General features: G+C 43.7%; 2 protein-coding genes across 2 annotated transcripts in view; one reads left to right on the plus strand and one right to left on the minus strand.

The window, feature by feature from the left end:
* The window catches only part of FKBP15 (FK506 binding protein 15), a 51116-nt gene extending 40865 nt beyond the window's left edge, over positions 1 to 10251 (plus strand). The window contains exons 22-29 of the mRNA XM_006917126.3: positions 799 to 935; positions 2629 to 2784; positions 3591 to 3743; positions 4728 to 4853; positions 5401 to 5508; positions 5788 to 6470; positions 7280 to 7376; positions 9625 to 10251. Of these exons, the coding sequence (XP_006917188.1) occupies positions 799 to 935; positions 2629 to 2784; positions 3591 to 3743; positions 4728 to 4853; positions 5401 to 5508; positions 5788 to 6470; positions 7280 to 7376; positions 9625 to 9699 (1535 nt within the window). The 3' untranslated portion in view covers positions 9700 to 10251. The remainder of the gene's footprint in view (positions 1 to 798; positions 936 to 2628; positions 2785 to 3590; positions 3744 to 4727; positions 4854 to 5400; positions 5509 to 5787; positions 6471 to 7279; positions 7377 to 9624) is intronic.
* Positions 10252 to 12005: 1754 nt separating this feature from the next.
* SLC31A2 (solute carrier family 31 member 2) lies at positions 12006 to 20385 on the minus strand. The gene is made up of 4 exons (XM_006917127.3): positions 20262 to 20385; positions 16668 to 16734; positions 14405 to 14594; positions 12006 to 13395 (listed from the first exon to the last, which is right to left on the minus strand). Exons 1-4 carry the CDS (start codon positions 20265 to 20267, stop codon positions 13227 to 13229), a joined length of 432 nt encoding a protein of 143 aa, XP_006917189.1. The 5' UTR covers positions 20268 to 20385; the 3' UTR covers positions 12006 to 13226.
* Between the last annotated feature and the right edge of the window lie 988 nt (positions 20386 to 21373).

The raw sequence follows: 21373 nt of genomic DNA on the forward strand, positions 1-21373 counted from the left end.
GCCCTGGGCCATGGAACTGGTACTAGTTTGTGGCCTGTTAGGAACCAGGCTGCACAGCAGGAGGTGAGTGGTGGGCAAGTGAGCAAAATTTCATCTGTATTTGCAGCCGCTCCCCAGCGCTAGCATCACTGCCTCCGCTCCACTTCAGATCATCAGGCATTAGATTCTCATTGGAGCACAGATCCCTGATGCCAGAAAGGTTGGGGACCACTGTTTAGAGCATAATCTGGGCAACCATGAGAGACAGTCTTAGATTTGAATGTCATACAGATACTTTTTATGCTTTTGTGCCATTAGGGTCTCAAGAGTTTTCCAAACAAAATAAATTTTGATGCATTACATTTTAATAAAGATTTCAAATAATTTTATTTGAGAAGGGATTTTTTGAAAGCAAACTCTTGGTACAATGTCCCAGCTACTAAAGAACTTGAGACTACCTTACCCAGGCAGTGAGAAAGGGCTGGACCAATACCAAGGATCTGTCCAGTGTGTTGAGATGGTGACTGAAATGGAATTGTAAGAGCGATGTATTTTGAGGTTGTCTCTGACTACTTGGAACTTTTTCATTTTGTATGTGTAGAAAGTGACATATATATAGAGGTAAATACAGGTTAGTGGGGGAGTCTGTTTATGGCTTGATAAACCTGCTGGTGGTGATGCTGAAAGAAGTGAGGGGAAGATGCTGGTGTGGTAGGACTGGGAGATCACAGAATGCAGCTTTGAAGAAGCTTCTGGGATGCCAAATAGTTTGCTACAGTTCTGCTTCTGCAGCCAAGTCTCTCTCCTGTTACATCCCAGAGCTCCAAGAATCCTCTGAGCAAGCACAGTCCAAATTCAAAAGTGAAAAGCAAAGCCGGAGGCAACTGGAACTCAAGGCGACAGCCCTGGAGGAAGAGCTGACTGACCTTCGAGCAGAGAAGGAGTCTCTGGAAAGGGTAAATTCTACAACTGAAGTTTCTCTGTTGAACCCAAGTGGCCAGGAACCACTATTTAATAAACATTTTAATTTTTCTTTTAAAGATTATAATAGGATGTGCTCATTGTAACAAAATACAAATAAGACAGAAAAGTATATTCTTCCCCTTTCTGATCTCATGCATTAGAAGTAACAGCTATAAGTGATGTATGTTTATTCTTCTGCCGTGTTTTCTGTGGGTATAAAACATATAGACACACTCACTTATACATACATATAGCTACATTGATACTATTTTTTTTTTTTTTACCAATAATGGGATCATGTTTAATGCTTTTTTAAAGTATCGTGGACAGTGCACTAATACAAATGAGAACTTTCTCATTTTTTTTACTACTGCATAATAGTCTGCTACGAGACTGTACCATAATTTAACTATTCTATCGATGGATATTTCTGTTTTCATTTTTTCATTATTTCAAGCATTGCCGCTTTGGACATCCTTGTACTATACAACTAGTTTTGTAGAATCATTTGTGCATTCCCATAAAATGAATTGTTTGAATTAGAATTACTGGATTAGAGGAAATGCTATACATCGAAATTTTTAAAATAAATATTGCCAGATTATCCAAAATAAGAGTGTGCTAGCTTACACTTCTAGCACTATGTGAGCAAGCGCATTTCTTCATACTTTTTCCAACTCTGCATATATCAGTTTTTCTAATCTTTATAAGTCTGATAGGTGAAATATGCTGGTTTATTTTAATATGTATTTTTGTTAGTAGTAAAGCTTTCATATATTTAACACTTATTTGTATTTCTTCTGTGAATTGTCTTTTTAATGTCTTTTTGCCCTCTTTCCTATTGTAATATTAGTTTGATTTGTAAATATTATTAAGGGTATTAATCCTTTGCCAGTCCTAGGTGTCACAAATACTTTTCTAGTTTGTTGTTTTTAAACTTTATTCATAGTATCTTTTGTTGTGTTAAAATTTTCATATCAGGATTATATATAGGCCCCATTGAACAAAGTGGAACATTTCTATTTTCTGGGATAGTTAAAATATAACAATAACAAATTCTTTCTGAGGTTTTAGTAAAACTCTCTAGTAAAGCCCTTTTAGCCTAGTGCCTTTTTAGGGGCTAAATCTTGGGTTACAATTTTAGTTTCTTCAGCGAATTTATCAGTTGTTTTTTTTTTTAACCAAATTCATTCTGTATTTTTTGGCTATTTTCAGTTTTTCATTATTATAGATACCACTACATTACCCATCCTTGTAACACACAGTCTTTATGAACATGCTTTATTGCTTCCTTAAGACAAATTAGAATTTGTGGAATTTCTGGGTATGCATATTTTGTAAGTATTTTCACAGGACTGACAAATTGCCATCTAAAGGGAGTATACCAATTTATTTTCCTACCAGTAGGGTTGAAAGTGTCCACTTCCCTATACCTTTATCACTGTTCAAAGATATTCCCCATCTCTTAATGGAATGGTAGATAAAGCCCTTCTTGGTTTCCTTCTTGTCACAATTTTTCTCACCCAGTAACCAAGAATGTTAAATATATAGGGAAAATTAAACTAAAAAATGCATTGTTTCCAGAAATGAAGTAAGAACCCAGTGAGGTCACTGACCATCACCACCACTCTCTCTGCTGTCCTCTGTTAAACAGCTAGAGCTGATGATGGTTCTCTTGTTCCTAAGAACCTCTCAGAAAGAAAAAAGAAGTCTGCTCAAGAGCGATGTCAGGCTGAGGAGGAGATAGATGGAATTCGCAAGTCATACCAGGAGGAATTGGACAAACTTCGACAGCTTTTGAAGAAAGCTCGTGTGTCCACAGACCAAGTAGCTGCAGAGCAGGTAATGGGAAACTGAGCACTTTCAAAATAAAAGCAGGTCATGAAGGACTCAGAAAAGCTTTTAGTTTCTTCCTTATCTTTTATGATGAGATTTCTCATTATTGGTGCCCTCACTTTAGAGAAAGATGGAAGAACACAATCCTAATGTATACAGAAGAGCCAGGAATCAGGCGATGAATCTTTCTATTTTTAAACTTTAATGAAAATTTAACTATATAAGTAAAACATGAAAAATAAAAAGTCTTTATAAAAAAGTTCCAAACACAGTTAAGTCTAAAGTCCTCAACCACTAGACACCATCTTTGAGACACATTATCACCCTTGAAAAGGGATTTATTTAGGTAATCAGGGAAAGCAGGGGCAGTGGCAGGACACGGCTGGATATGTAGTTCATTTGACAGGGACCTTTCTCCTTGTAAGTTCATAAATTCATATTTATATGTCCATTTAGAGTGAATCGGTACCCTCAATTTGATCACCTCTGGGAATTTTGACAAAAAGTTTCTGAACCTATAAAGTTTAGGGCTTGGACTCCGAAAAGTATGATTACATAATGGCCCTGCCCTCTAGGAACCTATCTAGACAGTCACACCTGTATTTGGTCAGAGTACCTTTTAGATTCCTGACAAACAACGATATATTCCATCTGCCTTAAAAAAAAATTTACTTTCAAAGTAATCAAGATCTTTCAAACAGTGTTTCCCTAAGAAGCTGGGCTGTTGGCATATTTGTTTTGCCTCATAAAAGATGGGCTTTCCTACATGCAACTGGACCGCCCAGGATATGGCGATTACTTTTTCTTGGCAGCTGTCTCTAGTACAGGCTGAGCTACAGACCCAGTGGGAAGCAAAATGTGAACATCTGTTGGCCTCCGCCAAGGATGAACACCTACAACAATATCAGGAGGTGTGTGCTCAGAGAGATGCCAACCAGCAGAAACTGCTCCAGCTTCAGGAAAAGGTAGGTGTTTTCTCTGAGCCAAACAGCTTAGGTAGCCCTGTTAACTTTAGGCAAGGAGGTTGTTTGAGTCTTATAGGTTCTTTTGAACCTGAAAGATGTTAATAGCTTGAAAGCAAAACTACACTTGTTCAACTCTCCACAGTAATCTTTCACATCCTTCTTTGGGATGACAGGCGAGTGACTTAGTAAAAGAAAAAGCAGCAGTAGTGTTCTGGAACATGCTTTCCATTACCATTTGATCCTTCATTTATTAAGCAAGTATTTATTGAATGCAAGACACTGTGTTAGGGAAAGGGCTTACAAAGAACTCTGCCCTCAAGAATCTCACAGTCAAGAAAGGGAGACCGAGAGAAACAAAGATGAACATTAAGTGCTGTGAGGCCCAGAAGAGGAAGTGTCTAGGGGAGCAGAGCCTAGGACAAGTAGCTTTGGTTAGGTGAAGAGGCAACAGAACATCCTGGGAAAAGGCACTGAGACAGGATAGAGCATGGGCATGGAGGATCATCTGGCATAAAAAACTAAGAGAGATGGCTTAGGGTCATGGTATGAAAAAAGTACCCATATCTGGAGGTCAATTTCTTTCCTTAAAATACCCAGTTGAAAATCTTTGACTCAAAGATGGTGAAGGCAATCTTACAGGTGAATAGGTTGCTTTTAGTGTCCACTGTTCATATGTCTGTGTGACTAGAATTATACCCCGCCTTTTTTTCATTATATTCTTAACCTGATTAGGAACAAGGCAAACAACCTTGTTGGGAAAGTTGTGTTGGCGAAGTTGTGAGTTGAGATCGAGTGATGGGGAAATAGATACCCTGAGTCAGCCAGCCAGCCAGCTGGGGGTGAGGTTAAGGGTGCAGACACCAGCAGACCTGCGCGAGGTTAACCCTTGATGCTTAGGATGCTTCCCCTGCTGGGTTTCCTGACTTTCACCTGGTAGGCAGTTCAGGTTCTTGGGCCCACAGCCATAGTGTGTTCGTTTTGCAGTGTTTAGCTCTCCAGGCCCAAGTTACAGCCCTAACAGAGCAAAATGAACAGCACATCAAGGACCTGGACAGAAACAAGTCCCAGATGTCTAGGGTTGAAGCTACTGCTACTGACCCATCAGAGAAGGTAAGCTGGTAATTTGAAGAAGAAGCAAACCACGTCATATCAGGCATTCAGGAAGAATATGGTCAATTTTTGCTAGCTTTTTTCCTAACTTTATGGATGTACCACCTGCCTTTCTTAAGTAAAAATCAACCCTTTGGAACCTGTCGCTTTGATGGCAAACCCAAAGAGCCCTATCCCAAGGTTTTGGCAGGAGAAGAGTTGGGGTGGAGGAGCGTGCCCAGCATCTGCTAGCTACCAATCATAGTAGCCCAGAGCAGCTCTAGTGGTGGCCACAGTGGGAGGGAACAACAAACAGTCTTTAAGCAATCTCGGTGCACATGCTACAGTTTACCTGTCCTTGATAGCCCTTCCATTGAGTGCAGCTCATTATTTTACATTGTCCTCTCCACGTCCGAGCTCATGACCAGCTGTGTCCCTCTGTACAATTCTAAGGGGGCTTCATTTTAGCCTTCCAAACCCCTCTCTAGAATTTAGATGCGTTCCTTAATCACTCGATTTTGGCAGCATACCTTTTGATATGTTTTTCTCTCCTCACATCTTCACATAGGTCAAGAAGATCATGAACCAGGTATTTCAGTCCTTGCGAGGAGAGTTTGAGCTGGAGGAATCTTACAATGGCAGGACCATTCTGGGGACCATCGTGAATACCATCAAGGTACAGTCAGTCAGCTGTTGATTGTTTCATTGAAATGGGTATCTTGTTGCTTAAGTACCTTCTAAGGAATCATGAATAAAAAATTATTTAATACTGTTCATCAGTAATTCAGATGCCCGGAATGACTCTTATTTGGACAGAGATGGGCAGCCTCCCATGAGAGGAGGAAGCAAAGTCATTTGAACTAGATGACCAGTTGTGTTAATGAGAACCGAAGAACTAGGGGTGCCTGCTGATTTCCTCTCATTGATCATCTCCCCCTCCTTGGCTTTTGCACAGATGGTGACTCTTAAGCTGTTAAACCAACATGAGGGAGAAAAGGAAGAGAGCAGCAGTGAAGAAGAGGAAGAGGAAGAAGAGCGACCTCGGAGACCTTCCCAGGAGCAGTCAGTCTTGGCCAGTCCAGGACCGTCTCAAGCACCCCTGAGTAGGGAGAGGCAGGAGTCCCCCATGGTGCCGTTGGAGCAGGTAGTCAAGGAAGCTGACCCATTGCCTCCTCAGGCCCTCTCTGCCCTTCAGGATGATATACAGAGAAGGGACGGGGAGCTCGCAGAAGCAGAGACGCTCTCGGAAATAAAAGATGATTCCTTCCCACCTGAAGTGGCTTGCGTCCCCTCCCAAAGAGCTCTGGAGCCCCCGACTTCAATTCCCCCTAAGCCTCCGGGCCCTATAATGGTGGACTCTGAGTGTGAGGAGACACTTGCTGCCAGCCCATTAGAAAATGTCTGTGTCGAGGAGCAAGAAAGCGCCATTAGACTGTCCCTGACTTCAGATTCTAAAATGGGGGACCCACTGGCCTTCGGGCCCGAAAGTCCAGGAGGAGAGCCTCAGTCTCCAGAGCTCAAGAATGACGAAGATGTCACTAGCTCCACTGGTCCCTCCAAGGAGCTGTCGAGCACAGAGACAGGTTCTGCAGCTACAGGAGCAGCACTTGGACCCAAGCACTGCTCTCAGCATTCCAGGTATGTCCCCTTGAGCAGAGTTTCAGGGACAAGGTGGTTGTATGTAGAGGTTGTCTCTGTGTTTTCCAGGGCTGGTAACTCATCCCTCAGAGACTGACTGACTAATTCACTTATTCACTAATTCATTCATGTCTTTGATACCCAGTAGGTAAAAGGCTCTGTGGTACGTGTAGTAGGCAAGGCAGATTTGGTTCTTGAGTTAAGAAGCTTACAGTCTAATGAGGACTCTTATAAAAGTATAAAAGTATAGTAAGTACTAAAAAAAAAAAAAAACAACAGTATATAGTAGAGAATAAAGGTGGAGTTATTCTACTTTCGATAGGGTAGTTAGGGAATGATTCTGAGAAGGTAACATTTAAACTGAGACTTGAAGAATGGAAAGGGGACTTCCATGCCAAGAGTGGGAAGAAGATATTGCAGAAGGCAGCACATGGAAAAGCGTGCGATTGGAGGGGACGTGACACAATCAAGGAACTAAAAGAAGGCATGGTAATTAGGAGAAGGGTATTAAGCTGATGTTGGAAAACTATATAGGGGCCAAGTCATGTGAGATTTCATGTCACTGTTAGAAGTTTGAACTTCAAGTACAGTGAGAAGCTATTAAAGAGATTTAAGCAGAAGAGTGATTTATTAATTTAAAAAATCTCTCTGACTGTAGGTTATGGAGGGAGCCAAGAGGGCTAGGAGGCCCACGTGGAGATGGGAGGAATTCCTGGGTGGTTACAGCTGTTGGATTCTTACCCCAGAACCTGTGGACATTGTGGCCTGGAGTAGGAACAACATTTTCTGTGACTTGATTTTTCTTTCAGTCTCTCTGAGGATGAAGAAGATGAACTGTTTAAAGGGGCAACTCTGAAAGTTCCAAAGCCCAAAGCGCAGTCTGAGGAGGAGGATGAAGATGAGGTGGTAAGGAGATCCCAGGCACTGCTACGTCCTCACTCCGCTACCTGGGGGCCCTTCCCCACTGGCTCCGAGAAGAGAAATGGAGTCTGTTGGTGGCCCACTCCCTGGGCTCTGTGTGCAGGGCCCTGTGGGAGCAGGCTTGGGGCTGGGAGGAGGCAGCTCTGTAAGCATAGTGGGGATGGTCAGATACCACTTTATTCTTAAAAAGGGACCACAACCTCTCTCTATGCAGGAATGATTGTTATTTTAAGTGAAGAAAGTTGGGCCAGTTAGTTCTACATTATAATGCTGAAGCCTCAGGTTTCCTCAGATTGGCTAGGATATTATTTATATTTTAGAATTGGAAAGGACTTGGGAGATTGTCTTATCTGGCATCATATTCAGAGACAAACTGAGGCTCAGGAGGATGACTTACTAAAGCCACAGAGTGAGTTAATGACAGAGCTAGGACTAAACCCTCAAACTCGTACTAGGCCCACCTGTTTCTGAGCACTTTCTGCTTCCTCAGCCTGCTTTCCAACGTGCTTCCGTGTCCTGTCCTCATAACACCCCTGGGCTGGAAATGGGTTAAGTACCGATGGCATAGCCTTGCTTTACAAAGCTCCAGAGTGAAGGCCAGGAGGGCGAGTTGCTGATAGAGCTTGAATCAGAGGCCTGATTCTTGCATCTGCTGTCTCCACTGTGCTAAATTCAAGCATCCTTGGCCATCACTAGGACATTTTGACTGCTGTGATGGGAATTTCACTAGAGTGAAATGTTAGTGGAGAACATAGATCAGCTGCAGGCTCAGTCTATCCCAGGGTCAGAAATATGAGGTGAATGAGGGTAAGTGCTCTACCCTTAACGTATCAACCAGAGTAGGTTTTGTCTTTTGCTCAAACCTTGATAAAATTGCTGTGACAGAGCTGGGATCCTGCTCCTGTGTACAAGAACCCTTCCTTCTTGCCTGCATTTCTTTGGAGAAAGTGTCCAGTGACTACCCTAAATATAGTTGGAATTTTTTTATTCCAACTATATTGTACTATAAGCAGCATATTATTAGTATTAATACTAATACCATCAAGTTAATTTCTAATACTTGGGTGCTCTGAAAACTAGTTCACAAACATTTGCATTTAATCCTCTATAACCCAATGAGGTAGGCACTTTTATCCCATTTTATAGAAAAGAGGACTGAGGCTCAGGAAGATTAAGTAACATAACATGTCCAAGGTTATATAGCTTGTCCAAACTTATACAACTGGTAAATGTAGAGCCAGAGCTTTAGCTGGAACAGGACAACAGTGTGCTGCATTAAAATCCTGTACTGTCAGAATTTAGAGATTACTTGATTGATGCCCAGAGAGAGGTACAGGTCTGTTTGTCGGTGATGGGAATGGGATTAGCCCAGAGACCTCTGACTACATCACGCTTTTTTCCCTTTGGCTGCCCAGGGAAGTCAGATCCTGAGCCAGAGTAGCTCCCCAGAGCAGAAGGTACTCAGTGTGTGCCTGTCTCTAGTGTTAGTCCCTACTATCCCCATTGGACCTGTTCCCTGCCAATCCAGAAGAAAAAGGCCAGGAGTTCAAGTCGTGAAAAACGGGGAGAGTCTCTTCCATGGCCCATTAATCCCCCTCCGTCCCCTACCTGGTTGGAAGGAGTGAGAGAGGAGCCAGTAAGACCAGGGATATGGGAGGTTGTTGCTCTGTGTTCTTGGGATTCTCCACTGGGTAATGTGGCCAAACCTCTAAATTTGACTCTCTCAAATGATGAGGCCATGTTCAGAGCCAGCCAGGCCACCTTAGGCCACAACGGTTTTTCAAATGTGATTGTATTCTTCCTTTCCGCCCTTCATCCTCCTGCATCCTCTTTCCTTAGAGCTGCTCTGTCTACTTCTGTTTTTTTCTCCTACTCCCATCTCTCCCCTTCAACCCTTCTTTTCCCACACAAAATATGTAAGTTACCGCATGAGAAGAAATCTGTCAAATCAATCCATGTGTTTCACAAATAAATGACAAAATTAGCTAAACAAAGTTGGTCTTCTTGTCTCTGTGTTAAAAATTGCCTCCTTTCTCTGCTTGCTTGTTTCTGCTTAATGTGGAAATCTAGGTTTGCTGGCCTCAGAGTTATTCTTTTCAGTAAAACCCTAACCAGCCACCTCCTTTCCAACCTGGAGTTGGAGCCGATGTTGGCTCACTTCACCTTACACAGGTGGGAAGTCCATCTGGTACAGGAACAAGTGAGGACTGACTACTCTTTCCTGTTTTGTCAGAGCATGAAGGGACGCCCGCCCCCAGCACCGCTTTTTGGAGATGATGATGATGATGACATTGACTGGCTGGGATGAAGACCCAGGAAACTGATGCAAAGGTTTCTCTACTGAACCTTCCCTAAGCATGATTTTGCACAGTCAACCCTGGGTCTAGGTGAGCCACAGGGAGAGGTGAAGGTGAGCATTCTGAGGACAGTAGTTCATATATCTGAGTTAGCCATCTTCTGAGCCCACCGCCCCTCTGGCCAGGTGAAGAGAACTGTGGGCCTGTTTTCAAAATGTTGGGGATGTGAACAGCTGATCATGGTTCTGCCTCGGAGTCGCACTTGGAGGAAGGGCTGCTAGGTTCCCCTTCAGCCAATCACCTATGAGAATCCTGCCCTCTTCCAAGCCTTTTATTCTCTTTACCAGCTCAGATGGTTGTGGGGAACCCTCCTTTATCGTCTCCCGATGCTCAACTGTGGCCCAGCAATAGGACCTATCACCTTGGGTGAGGGTCTGGTGGAACCTAGGGTGGATTATACTATCTAAACTCCAGTTAACAGCCTTGCCTGCAGTCCTGTTACATGTATCTTCTCTCTGCCTTAAATCTTTGAAACTAAAATAAATATCTCTAATGAACCCTGACTCGAGGTCTTGGGGAGAAATTAAACTTGGTTCTAAGGGCTGTCTGGCTCCTCTCTGGGAATCTAAGGGTAGGGGTGGTAACAGATCTGGGCCAGTTAACATGCATAAAATGTGACGTATTCCCTTTGGTACCTAACTCTGGAACATTAAGCTTTCAAAGAAAGTCACCATTCTTTATTCCCTTTGGTACCTAACTCTGGAACATTAAGCTTTCAAAGAAAGTCACCATTCTTGCTGACTCAGCTTATCCCAGTTGCATTAAAGCTTAGGGCATCATGGTTATCTGAGGACCGGTATTCTTCAGTTACTCTGCAGGCTTGGTTCTACATCCCAGAAAGCCATGACGAGATGGGAGGGTCCCTACAATACATCGTCATTCATCATGGTACCTAAAAGATTCCTCACTTTGAGAGCAAGTTCCATTCCCTCTGAACTCAGGGCCAGGACTAATGAAAACAGTAGTGAGAAAATATTTGTGGTCATCTTCCAAGGTCTTCCAAAGACCATGCAACCAGTCTTCAGAAAGTAGAACAATTTTAATAAAAAATGTTCCCAGTTTGAAATGTTTATAAGATGGGAACCTGAATGCCTCTTTATTTGGCCTGACATCATCCTTTATGATGACAGTTTTGAGCCTGTCTCCCATATGTAGAGTTGGGAGGCAGTAAGAACTGCTGTTTACTAAACTTTGTTAGTTTAACAAATAGGCAGTTTTGTTGAGGATTTTACACAGACTGTCATCTCCAGCAACCATTGCAGAAGACAGTTACCCCCATGAAAGGCAGCCAGCCAGGCTCCCTGGCTCTGCCACTTATTAGAGTGACTTTAACTACTGTGCCTCAGCTTCTTCATCTCCGAGACAAGGACAGAAATAGTTTCTACCTTGTGAAGATTGAGCTAAGACTATACAATGCTTAGAACACTGCCTGGCAAATAATAAGCACTACATAGGTGTCAAATTTTTAAAAATTTAACGAGAAAATATCAGCCTTTGTGATTTGGCTCTGAAGAATGTTGAAATGCCTACTGAATCTTACCATGTACTCAGTCTATTTAGGGCATGGTATTTTTTTTTTGTTTTTTGTTTTAAGCCCTCTATTATAAAAGCCTTGAATGTATTACATATGTAGAGACTGTATCAAACTAAAGAGGTTGCAGCACACCCCTGGAGATCTCAGTGGTACCCCAGGGGAGGGAGCCTTAGCTGGTCAGGACATATAAATGGATGCATGAGGCTCCCTCAGCAGCTGTACTGGACATTTGAAATCTTATACCTGTTGTGACATTAAGCAGCTTTCCAATTCCCTGCATATGTGGGGAGAGTGTACTGGTCAACCTCGAAGGCATCACATACTATAGAGTTACTTCTTATTATAAATTAAAACATGGTTTTGATATATTTTTGCTTCTACCCTCAGAGAGAAAAGGTGCTAATAATTGTGCCAACACAGGTGTTTATAGTCCGAGTTATTTTTCTTCATGATCAGTATTTGTTACATGAACAAAAGAATGCCTCTTGACTAGGCTGGTATTGTGGGTGTCTGCCTGTGGGCACAGTGTTTCAGGGCTGGTTTTCCCTGACCACAGAGTTGTCATCTTCATAGCAGATGGACAGACTCAGTCTTTAGACAGCCAGCTCTACAGCCAGCACTGCCGGCTCCATTTGCCCTGCTTAGCTCCTGCAGTTGTTAGAAGGGATACAGTTGTTTGAAAGGCTTGCTGTTTGAATAAAGGTAAACAGAAGAATGGTCACACACTGTTTAAAAATATATATTTATTAAAATATTTCTTTTTTAATTCCCAAAGATTAAGACCATCTTTCATCTAGAACGTGAGGTACTTAAGCGCAGAGATTACAATACATAGCAGTGGTTTTTTTTCTCCCTGGGTCTTTTGTTTCTTTTTCTGTAAAGTGAAGAGGTTCAAATATCTGGAGAGTCTCGTCTAACTCTACAAATGTAATGCTTTGGTTTGACTGTTTATTGCATTTTCAGTCACTATCCCCATGGCATACTCAGTATTTTAAGTGAATGAATTATGTTTGCAATAAGTGAGCCGTAATAAATAGAGGACATTAAGTGTTGAATATTACTCAATGCAGTTCTCTGTTTTGCATAAAAGGATCCGGATAAAAGGAGGCAGTAAGGCCACAAAGAGCTCTTAGACACCTACAGCCATTAGACTGTCTTCCTCGTGCAGGCTGATGGGATATTCACTCCTTTATTCACTCCTTCATAGGAGCCTGGATAACAGTCCTGCTTCTCTGCCTTTAATCTGCTGTCACTTCCTCTCCATCCAAAAAGGGAAACAGGTCCCAGTAGATGGCTGCCATCCATCATGAATAAAATGAAATAATTTCATTAAAATTTTTCTTATTAATGTGCAAAATTGCCAACCAGGAGTTCAGTGGGAAAAAATGAAAAAAATCTTAGTTCGTTTGTCAACATGATCCATGGAAGAGGCAATCTTCATGTGTTCCAAAAGCAGAAAATGAGAAAAAGGAGCCAGTGTAGTCTCTGTCCCCAAAGAGAGAAGAGGTCAGGCAGTCCAGTGGAAGATGCTCCTCTAGATAAGCAAAAATCAGGAGAGCAAAGGGTATCTAGAGTCTGTGCCCTTCACTCAGAACCCATCGCCCTGTCTTGAAGATCTTTGGAAATGAAGTTTTGAGTCACACAGTTAAGTCCTCATGGGCTCAGCAATCTTATCCCCAGATTCTGTTCTCTCCATTCTCCCACTGGTCACAGCGGCCTTCTAAAGCATAAGGCTGGGCCTGGGTGGGCTGTCTGAGAAGTAGCTGCCATGGCCTCTGAAATCCAGGAAGCAAGTGCTAGCTTCAGCTGAAAGTTTCCAGGAGCTGGTAGTCAGGTGAAGAACAGCCATCAGAAGAAAAAGGAGTTGTGGGGCTGGAAGTACAATGTCTGGAAGAAGGAACCCCAGCTTCCTCTAGCCCTCAGTGCCTGTACAGCGCACAGGAGCTAAACAAGGCTGAGAAGTGGGTAGGCTAGGTAGTAGCCCACAGCCGAGCCCAGGACCACACCGAGGAAAATCCAAGTGTTGTAGGACATTACAGCCAACATCATGAAGTAGCCAATGACCACCTGAGCGACATGGATTAGAGACTGGCCAAAGTGATACGAAAACCACCTAGATAAAGAGAGGCAAGTTAACGTTGGTAACAAGCTGAAAGCTACGAGTTGGTGTCAGGAAATAAGAACAACAGCAGAGTTTCAGAATCAGCTTATTTATAATCTGTTTACTTAACCCAGGAGATTTCTTTTTTAAAAGACATCAGACCCACTGATAGGGAAGAGGGACTTGTACAAGGAGCTTAGGATAATAACCACTTCACCACATTTAGCTCTGAGCTTCCTGGCATCCTAGGCAAAATGAGAACATAAGATAGTAAGCTGTGTCTGATAAAGGATAATACAAAATCATTAAGCGGATTTTTTTTTATTTGAATCTACTGTGGGAGGCAGTATTACAATGGGAAGAACATGGACTTGGGTGACAGATCAGTTTCTAATTCCGCTACTTACTGTGTCTTAGCACAAATGTCTTAACCTCTCTGAACTTAAATTTCTTCAGTAAAAGAGGAATAAGAATACTTCCCTCGCAGAGTGGTTGTGAATATTTGAGACACCCATGTGAGGAGCAGACAGGCTGGTTATACACAGAGTTGGAAAGAGGGCACAATTGGGACCCTGAATGGCTGCTTTACCAGAATGAGAAGGGAAAAAAGAGAAGGGGCTGCTCTCCAACCAAGTTGGATACACTGCTGACAGCGATTCTTTCCATTTGTGTAGGGATGGCTGCAGATCCCATCCTGGGTTGGGGAGCTTTAGTGACCTGCTGGGATTTAGGGGAGGGTTGGGTAGACACCTCTGTTGCTAGACTGAAGCCTGCACCAGAGTTGTAAAGATCTCCGCTTCCCAAGTGGCAGTTCATAGGCCAAGCTCTGGCCTGGGCAGCAGGAGACCTGAGCTCAAGTTCACCTCACTACTTACTAACTGTAAGCACTTTAGCAAGTCCTGATCCTTCCCTGGGCTTCAGTTAACCTTCTGTGAAGTGGGGTTAATGCCCTCTCAGCCTAGCCTACCTCTCAGGATGAATGTGAGAACTCTGCCTATTCCCCACACCCTGTGCCTGTTACCTGAGACGGGTGCTGCTGACTGGGAGTGACTCTGAACTTGAAGAATCCTGGTCTGTCTCCTCAATGAGCTGCTGGCTGGTGAGGGTGGGCATGCTCTCCAGAGCCTGGTGGAGGAGCTTGGCTTTGCCAAACTTGAGGCTTTCATACAACACAGCCAGAAGAAGGACCACCAACACCGAAAGGGCCATACCTGTCAAAGGAAGCTGTGTTGCAGAGACCCGGCCAGGCAAGCAATGCCCCCTTCTAGCACCTTCCCTTGGGACGTGGCACAGGTGGCAGAACAGCATATTCACCCATTCCCTCTTCATTCATTCCATCTGCCTCTCATATCTGCACTGTCTCCCCACCCAGCCCTTTCCTGGCAGGGTTGGCCGACTGGAGTGTGGCTTTGAGATCAGGAAGAGTAACTGCCTGGAAAAGCCAGAAGCCATATACTATAGTCCCCAGCACAAATCTGGCACAAATCTCTGTCGTGAGGAAAGAGCGTGTATAGCAAGGTCCTGTTTATGCGTATGTACACAAAAAAGTCTGAAAGGAAGGAGATATAGCAAAGGAGTCATAATTAAGCAAATTCAGATACAGGAGGTATTTATTTTCTTCTTGCCTAATTTTCCAAAGTTTCTACTGTGTATTACTTTTATAATAATGAAAAAAAAAGTTATTTTTCAGCGCTTACCCAAGCTGCTGTGCAAAATTAATGGCCAACTGCCACTTTTGTTTTATAAGTAGAGGGATACTAAATGGTACAGTTATATAGTATTTTACTGGGCTCCCAGAAAGAAATCATCTATAAAAGAAGTGGGTTTTTAAAATATAAAACCATAGACAATTGTGTGCACATGGTGCAAATCAAACAGTACAAAAAGGTATACAGTGGAAAGTAAGTCTTCTTTCCAGCCCAGTCTCTCAAACCCCACTTCCCTTCCCCAGAGCAGCTTCTGTCAGCAATTCCCTGTATAGCTTTCTAGGGATACTCACTGTATATATAAGCCTTTATTTGTCTGAGTGACAGCATCCTATCTGTGCATACTCTTCTGCATCTCAGGTTGTCATCCAACTGTACCTCATATATGAGTTCCCCTTAGTTCACACATCTACCTTATTTCTCTGGCTTTACAGTATGTGTAGATTTTATTTTCCAAATATGGCCACCTCACTATATCCCATCCTATATGCTCTTACAATGTCAACATTCTTGCCATCAAGTGGTGAGGTCCTTGTTCCCTCCCCTTTAACCTGAAAAAGCTTTTGTGACTGCCTCAGCCAATAAAGGTGGAAGTGATGCTCTGTAACTTCCAAGGCTAGGTCTTAAAAATCCCATACACTTCCCACTTGTTCTCTTGGGATACTTAATCACTCTTGGAACCCAGCCACCCTTCCACAGGAAGCCCAGGCCACAGGAGACACCATATGTAGGTGTTCAGCAAACAACCCCCCGCTGAGGTCCTAGCTAATAACTAGCATCAATCATGTAGACATGAGAGTGAGGAATTCTTCAAGATGACTCCAGTTCCAGCCACTGACTATACCTGCACGTGAGACTTCTGAGTGAGGACTGCTTAGCTGAGCCCAATTAGCTCAGAACCTTGAGAAAGAATTATAAAATGACAGCTGTTGTTTTAAGCCACTAGGTTAACTCCATAATAGATTACCAGAATGGTAACCCAATATAGGGATGACCATAATTTATTTGATCAGCACCTGCAGTGATGGGTATTTCCAGTGTATTTTTGAGATGCAGTTATTTAAGTTGAAACATGAGTCCATCATGAATTAGTGCCCAACTCTGCTTTTTCAAGTCGAAGGAATACCTTTCTCTTTAAAATTGGTGTCTTATTTCAAGTTCAAGGCTACAGCAGCTGCTCTGGGCTTCTGAGCTAATGCTGGACAGTGAACTCTAGATGAAGGAGGTGCTAGGAGGCAACAGGTGGCCTTGATCTAGTTCTGGCTCTGACACCTACTCCTTATTTACTGTGTTACCCTGGACAAATCTCTTCCCTTCTGTGGGCTTCAGTTACTAACCCTTGTAATAGAGGGAAAAGCTGCATCCCTAGCCTCTCTCTGGGCCTTTGCAAGGATCAGTAAGATGCTGGAGTCCTTTGCAATCTGAAGGGCAGTGGTTGCAAATGGAATTATAAATGCAAAGTTCCTGTTCAATGTTTATGCAAGAGGAGTCAGGCTCACTTAAATGTCCACAGAACATACCAATAAAGCGAACCCAGGTTCACCACTGCCTGGAGCTACAAGGCTTCCAGATTCTTACCTGCAGGACTGTGGACACTCCAGAAATCAAACAGCAGCACCACCTTATCTGAGAAGATGAAATGCATCTAAAAGAGAAGGAAATCTGTGTTACAGGGGGCTTAGGGCAGTGGAAGCTATGGTCTCTAACACCCTCCAGCAGCTTCCTCTAAAGACCCAGAAAAATGGGGTCACTGGATGTAAGTGCTGAAAGGGCCATTAGTTGTCATGAGGGCCAAATGAAGCCAGACAGGGCAGGGACTTGCTCAATGTCCCACAATGGGTAAGCAGCAGAGCTGTAATTGAGCTGACCCTGCTCCAGGAGGAAGTGAAGTATGGGGGGTGGCCACTCTCACTGGGCCAGCCAGGTCACAGTGCTCTCAGGTCATGCTGAGATGTCGCCTCCATGCCCTTCAAACCCAATGGGGAAGCACTAGATTGAGGAACAATTGCCTCTTCTTACCCCTGGGCCCCAGCCATTCTTTTCCAGTGGTGTGTGTCATGGAGGGGCCCAGGGACAATTGTCTTCAATGTGTATTCCACAGTTACTCACTTGTTCACTAAACATTTGCTGAGCCCAATTCTGTGTCCGAAATTATGGACAAAGGTTAATAATGAGCTCACAGCCCTATAGAAAGAATGAAGTTAGAAGCAATGAACATGCAGTGCCTGTCTAAATGCTTCTCTCAAAAAGCACTTAGTCCATCCTGAGTTCAAGGTGGTATCAAGCTTTTTTCACACATTTCACAACAGTTTTCTGTGTGACAGGGACCACACAGGAAGGAAAAGTGGGTAAACTACACTCAGAAAAGTTAAGTAATTTGCTTTAAGTTTGCAAAGCTATTAAGTTGACAGAGCTGGGATTCAACTCTGGGTCTAGTTGGATGCCAGCCTGGTTGCATTCTAGTACACTATACTGCCTGTGCTATGAGATGGGAACTAGATGGCAATTACAAATAGCCACACCAGGCTTAATGACCATGTTTGGCAAGATTAAAACCAGAGGGATCAGTCAGTTAGTTCACCCTTTCAGGGAAGGGAAGTTCCCCTCTAGACACCAGGTAAGACCTCGGCCAGCAGAATCAGCTCTGCAAACACTGTCAGTGCTAACCCAGTTAGGAGATCCTTGCTGAGTTGGGATAAGCTAGTGGAAACCTTTGCCTTCTAAGACAATGGCCAATTATTAGAATCTCCAAATGTCAGAGCTAGAATTATCCTATTTTTTTTTTTGAGATAATATAATTGACATATAACATTATTTTGGTTTCAGGTATACTTAATGATGTATGTATATATCATGAAATAATCACCACAATAAGTCTAATTAACATTCATCACTGGTGATACACAGTTACACATTTTTTTTTTCTTGTGATGAGAACTTTTAAGATCTATTTTATTCATTTTCTCAGAGTTTTTGGTCCCCTGGTTTTCAACATTTCTTCCAGGGAACACTGGCAAATAAAATCTTCCTTATAACTCTGCTATATAAAACACAGGATTCTGAAAAAGAGTATAGCAGAAATAGGTCCCAGCTCTGCTAAAACTCAGTGTGAAAAACACTGACCTGGTCCAACTCTGGCTCCTCTCTACCCCTATCTCATTTCCAGGTGAAAATGAGTCCCAAGAGGGGAAGGGATTTGTTCAAGACCTCATAAGAAGAAAATGGAAACCTAGGTCTTTTAAAAATCAGAATTTATAAACTAGCTTTTTATCCCCCTCATGTGAAAGTGGTACTTGTTCAATGTAAAAAGCTGAAATAGTAGCAAAAATAAAGTAACTATCATTTTGAGTCCTACTATGCAGAGATATCCATCCCTCGTTAAGATTTCAGAGAGTATTTGTTGACACGACAAAACGTTCACAAAAGATATGCAAAAACAAACAGGTTCAAATAATTCTGTGGAACTCCATTTACGCTGGAGTTACACTCATTCAACTTCAGGGGGAATCCCAGGCACCAGCTCTGCGGTGGGGGTGGGAGGAGATGCAGTACTGTTACCCCTTCTCTGAGTTCATTTGATCAGGTGGTTGGCATGACTGGAATGTCCCAAGTAATCAGAGAGGAGGCTGGGTTCCTTCTATCCTTGGGCCTAGGCCAGCTCTCTCGGGTACCCCAAAGTGCTTTTGCAGTAGACCTGACTGAACACTCACAAAACAGTAAAATTAATTCAACCAACAAACATTTACTACTGTTGTGCTAGGGTTGTAGATGCCGGAGATACAGAGATGAGTGAGACAAGTCCTTGGCCCTCATGTAGCTAGAGGTCTATTAGGGGAGAGGGAAGTGAACAGATCATCACAACAGGATGTATATAGTTAGGAAAAAGGAGGCACAATGGAAGCCTCTGGGGTGGTGCTGGGGACAAAGCCCTCTGAGACACCTAACCCAGACTGAGAGGTGGCTAGGACATCTTCTGAAACAGGAGGAGCAGAAGATAGCCAGGGGAAGGTGGACACTCCAGTATGTTCCAAGTTGAGGGTCTGCCTTGCTGGGGAGCGAGGAACCCAGGAGGGACAAAGCCTCACTTAACTCTGGTCTTTCACTGGAGTGATTCACATAAGCACACTGACCTGGGGCTGCAGTGTTCAATTAAAGGGCCCTGTGGTCAGATATGCAAGGGGCAGGGCTCTAATTTAGGATGAATCTCAGCCTCCAGCAGCTGAGTTTAACTTTTATCTGTGTGGTATTCAGGGCCCCACCCGGGGTAGGGAGGGGTTGTGGTGAAGAAGAGAGAAATCCTGATATCTGTTTTCTTCTTTATTTTCTCATTTGGTGTTACTTACAAATTGAGAAAAGCTCCCTCGTTTATAAACCAAAGAGTTTAGCGGGGAGCGGAACGTCGGTGTTCTGCCAGAGAATGCGAAACTTTTCACAAGCCCTTCCCATCTATTTCCCCTTTTAGAAGGCCGACAGGAGGTGGGGGAGGGCGTTTGACTAAATGACTTGTATTGCCTTCCTGTATCTTAAGTCTACGATATTCTTCATGGGATGAAGGAAATTATGATACAGGAAGGCAATACAAGGGTCCTGCAAGCTGTCATTATCACCAGCCCGGATGAACCCGACCGAGAAAAACAGTGTATCTGAAACGCTATTTCTGACCCAAGTGTGGGGAAGATGGAAAGTAGATGGGTCTGGTTTTTTCTCCCAAAAGAATCAGACCACGAATTTGCCAAAACAGGGAACCCGCCCGGGGTGTGTGTGTGCCAGGTGTGTGAGCGCCCATGCACCAGGGCTTCCCTCTTTATGGAAGCCTTCCCGGAATCACCCCAAGCAACTACGCCCAGGACAGGGGAACTCCCGGATTCGCCTGTCTTCACCCACCCAGCTCCCAATCTCAGCTGCGCCACCGCAGGCGCCCAATACCTGCTCGTTGAGCCGGACTGGCACCCAACAAAAGGGACAAATAAAAAGAAAACCCCAGAGCCACCGCCGACTCTCTTTCTCGTGTCGCCTCAACGCTGTTCCCGCTGTTGACAATGCCAACACACCCCCTCACCAGCCCTCCGCCAGGGGCGGGGGTCACCTAGGGGTGCCGGGGACTGCTGCTCGAGGGGCCCCGCCCCGGCCGCCAACCCAGCGTCCACTTCTCGCGGCGGCGCCCGGACTCACCTCCATGGTGAGCGCTCTGGGTGGGTGCCGGGGCCAGGTCCGCTCACTCCGGTTTCCAGATTCGGAGTTGGTCCTGCCGCCGTCGCGATCGCAACTCGGGCCGCGCGGTCACGTGATCGGAGCGAGACAGGCGCGCGGGCGCCTGGGAGTTGTGGTTCCTACAGCGCGTCCCACTCCGGGCGGCCTGGTTCTCATCCACCCGTCCGCACCCATCACGGAACCCCAGGGGGTCCCCAGCCGAGCCGCGCCGCGGGACCAGAATGACTAGCATAGCGGGGCTACCCTGCATTCCGTTTAGACTCTTACTGTTTTGCATTTATTTGCCTTTTCAGTTATCATAAAATGTTTATTACTCTTCGTAATAAATCATGCGAAGCTTAATCCATGTTGAATTGAAGATGGAAAGTCCATCATGTGGAGATAATAGCAACAAATTAAGAGTAAATTAAAAAAATTATGCCGCAGGCTTTTAATGTAGCTATTTTTTAAAAATCTGTCCCAATTTGATTAAGAAAAAGCAAAACATGGTTATTTTAATTTGCATTTCTTTGATTACTAAGGTGGCAAATTTTGTTCTTATTGGTTTTTTTTACTTTTGTATATTGTCTGTCCATTTCACCCAATCCAGTTTTTTTTGGAGGGCGGGGGGAGTTTTCTGCAGGATGAGGAACTTGTAATAGTGTTTAACTTTAAAATATATTTAGTAATCCTTTCCTGATCATCCTATGAGGAAAGGAGCTTCTAAAAGAAACCTTACCAGAAATAGTACTGGTGAACCTTGAGCCTGGAGTGTGACTTCAGTTCAAATCCTGAGCCAGCAACCGTTGGCTATGGGACCTCAGGCAAATGGCTTTACATTTCTGAGCCTCAGTTTTCTAGTTAGTAAAACGAAAATAACAGAATATATGTCATAGGGGTATAGTACGGCTTCAAGGAAGACTGTGTTAAATTCTCAGCCAGAAACTGGCAATGGGAGCTTGCTCAATAACTGGTAGCCATTGTCATTGTTAGTGGCAAATATTTTCAGTCTGTGAGAGGACAAGAAATGCAACTGCAAGATGTCAAGCCACTTGCTCAGGGTCACACAGCTTCTAAGAGTCTCAATCTGAAAG

Source organism: Pteropus alecto, unplaced genomic scaffold, assembly GCF_000325575.1.
Source record: "Pteropus alecto unplaced genomic scaffold, ASM32557v1 scaffold226, whole genome shotgun sequence".
In the NCBI taxonomy this organism is placed as follows: domain Eukaryota; kingdom Metazoa; phylum Chordata; class Mammalia; order Chiroptera; family Pteropodidae; genus Pteropus; species Pteropus alecto.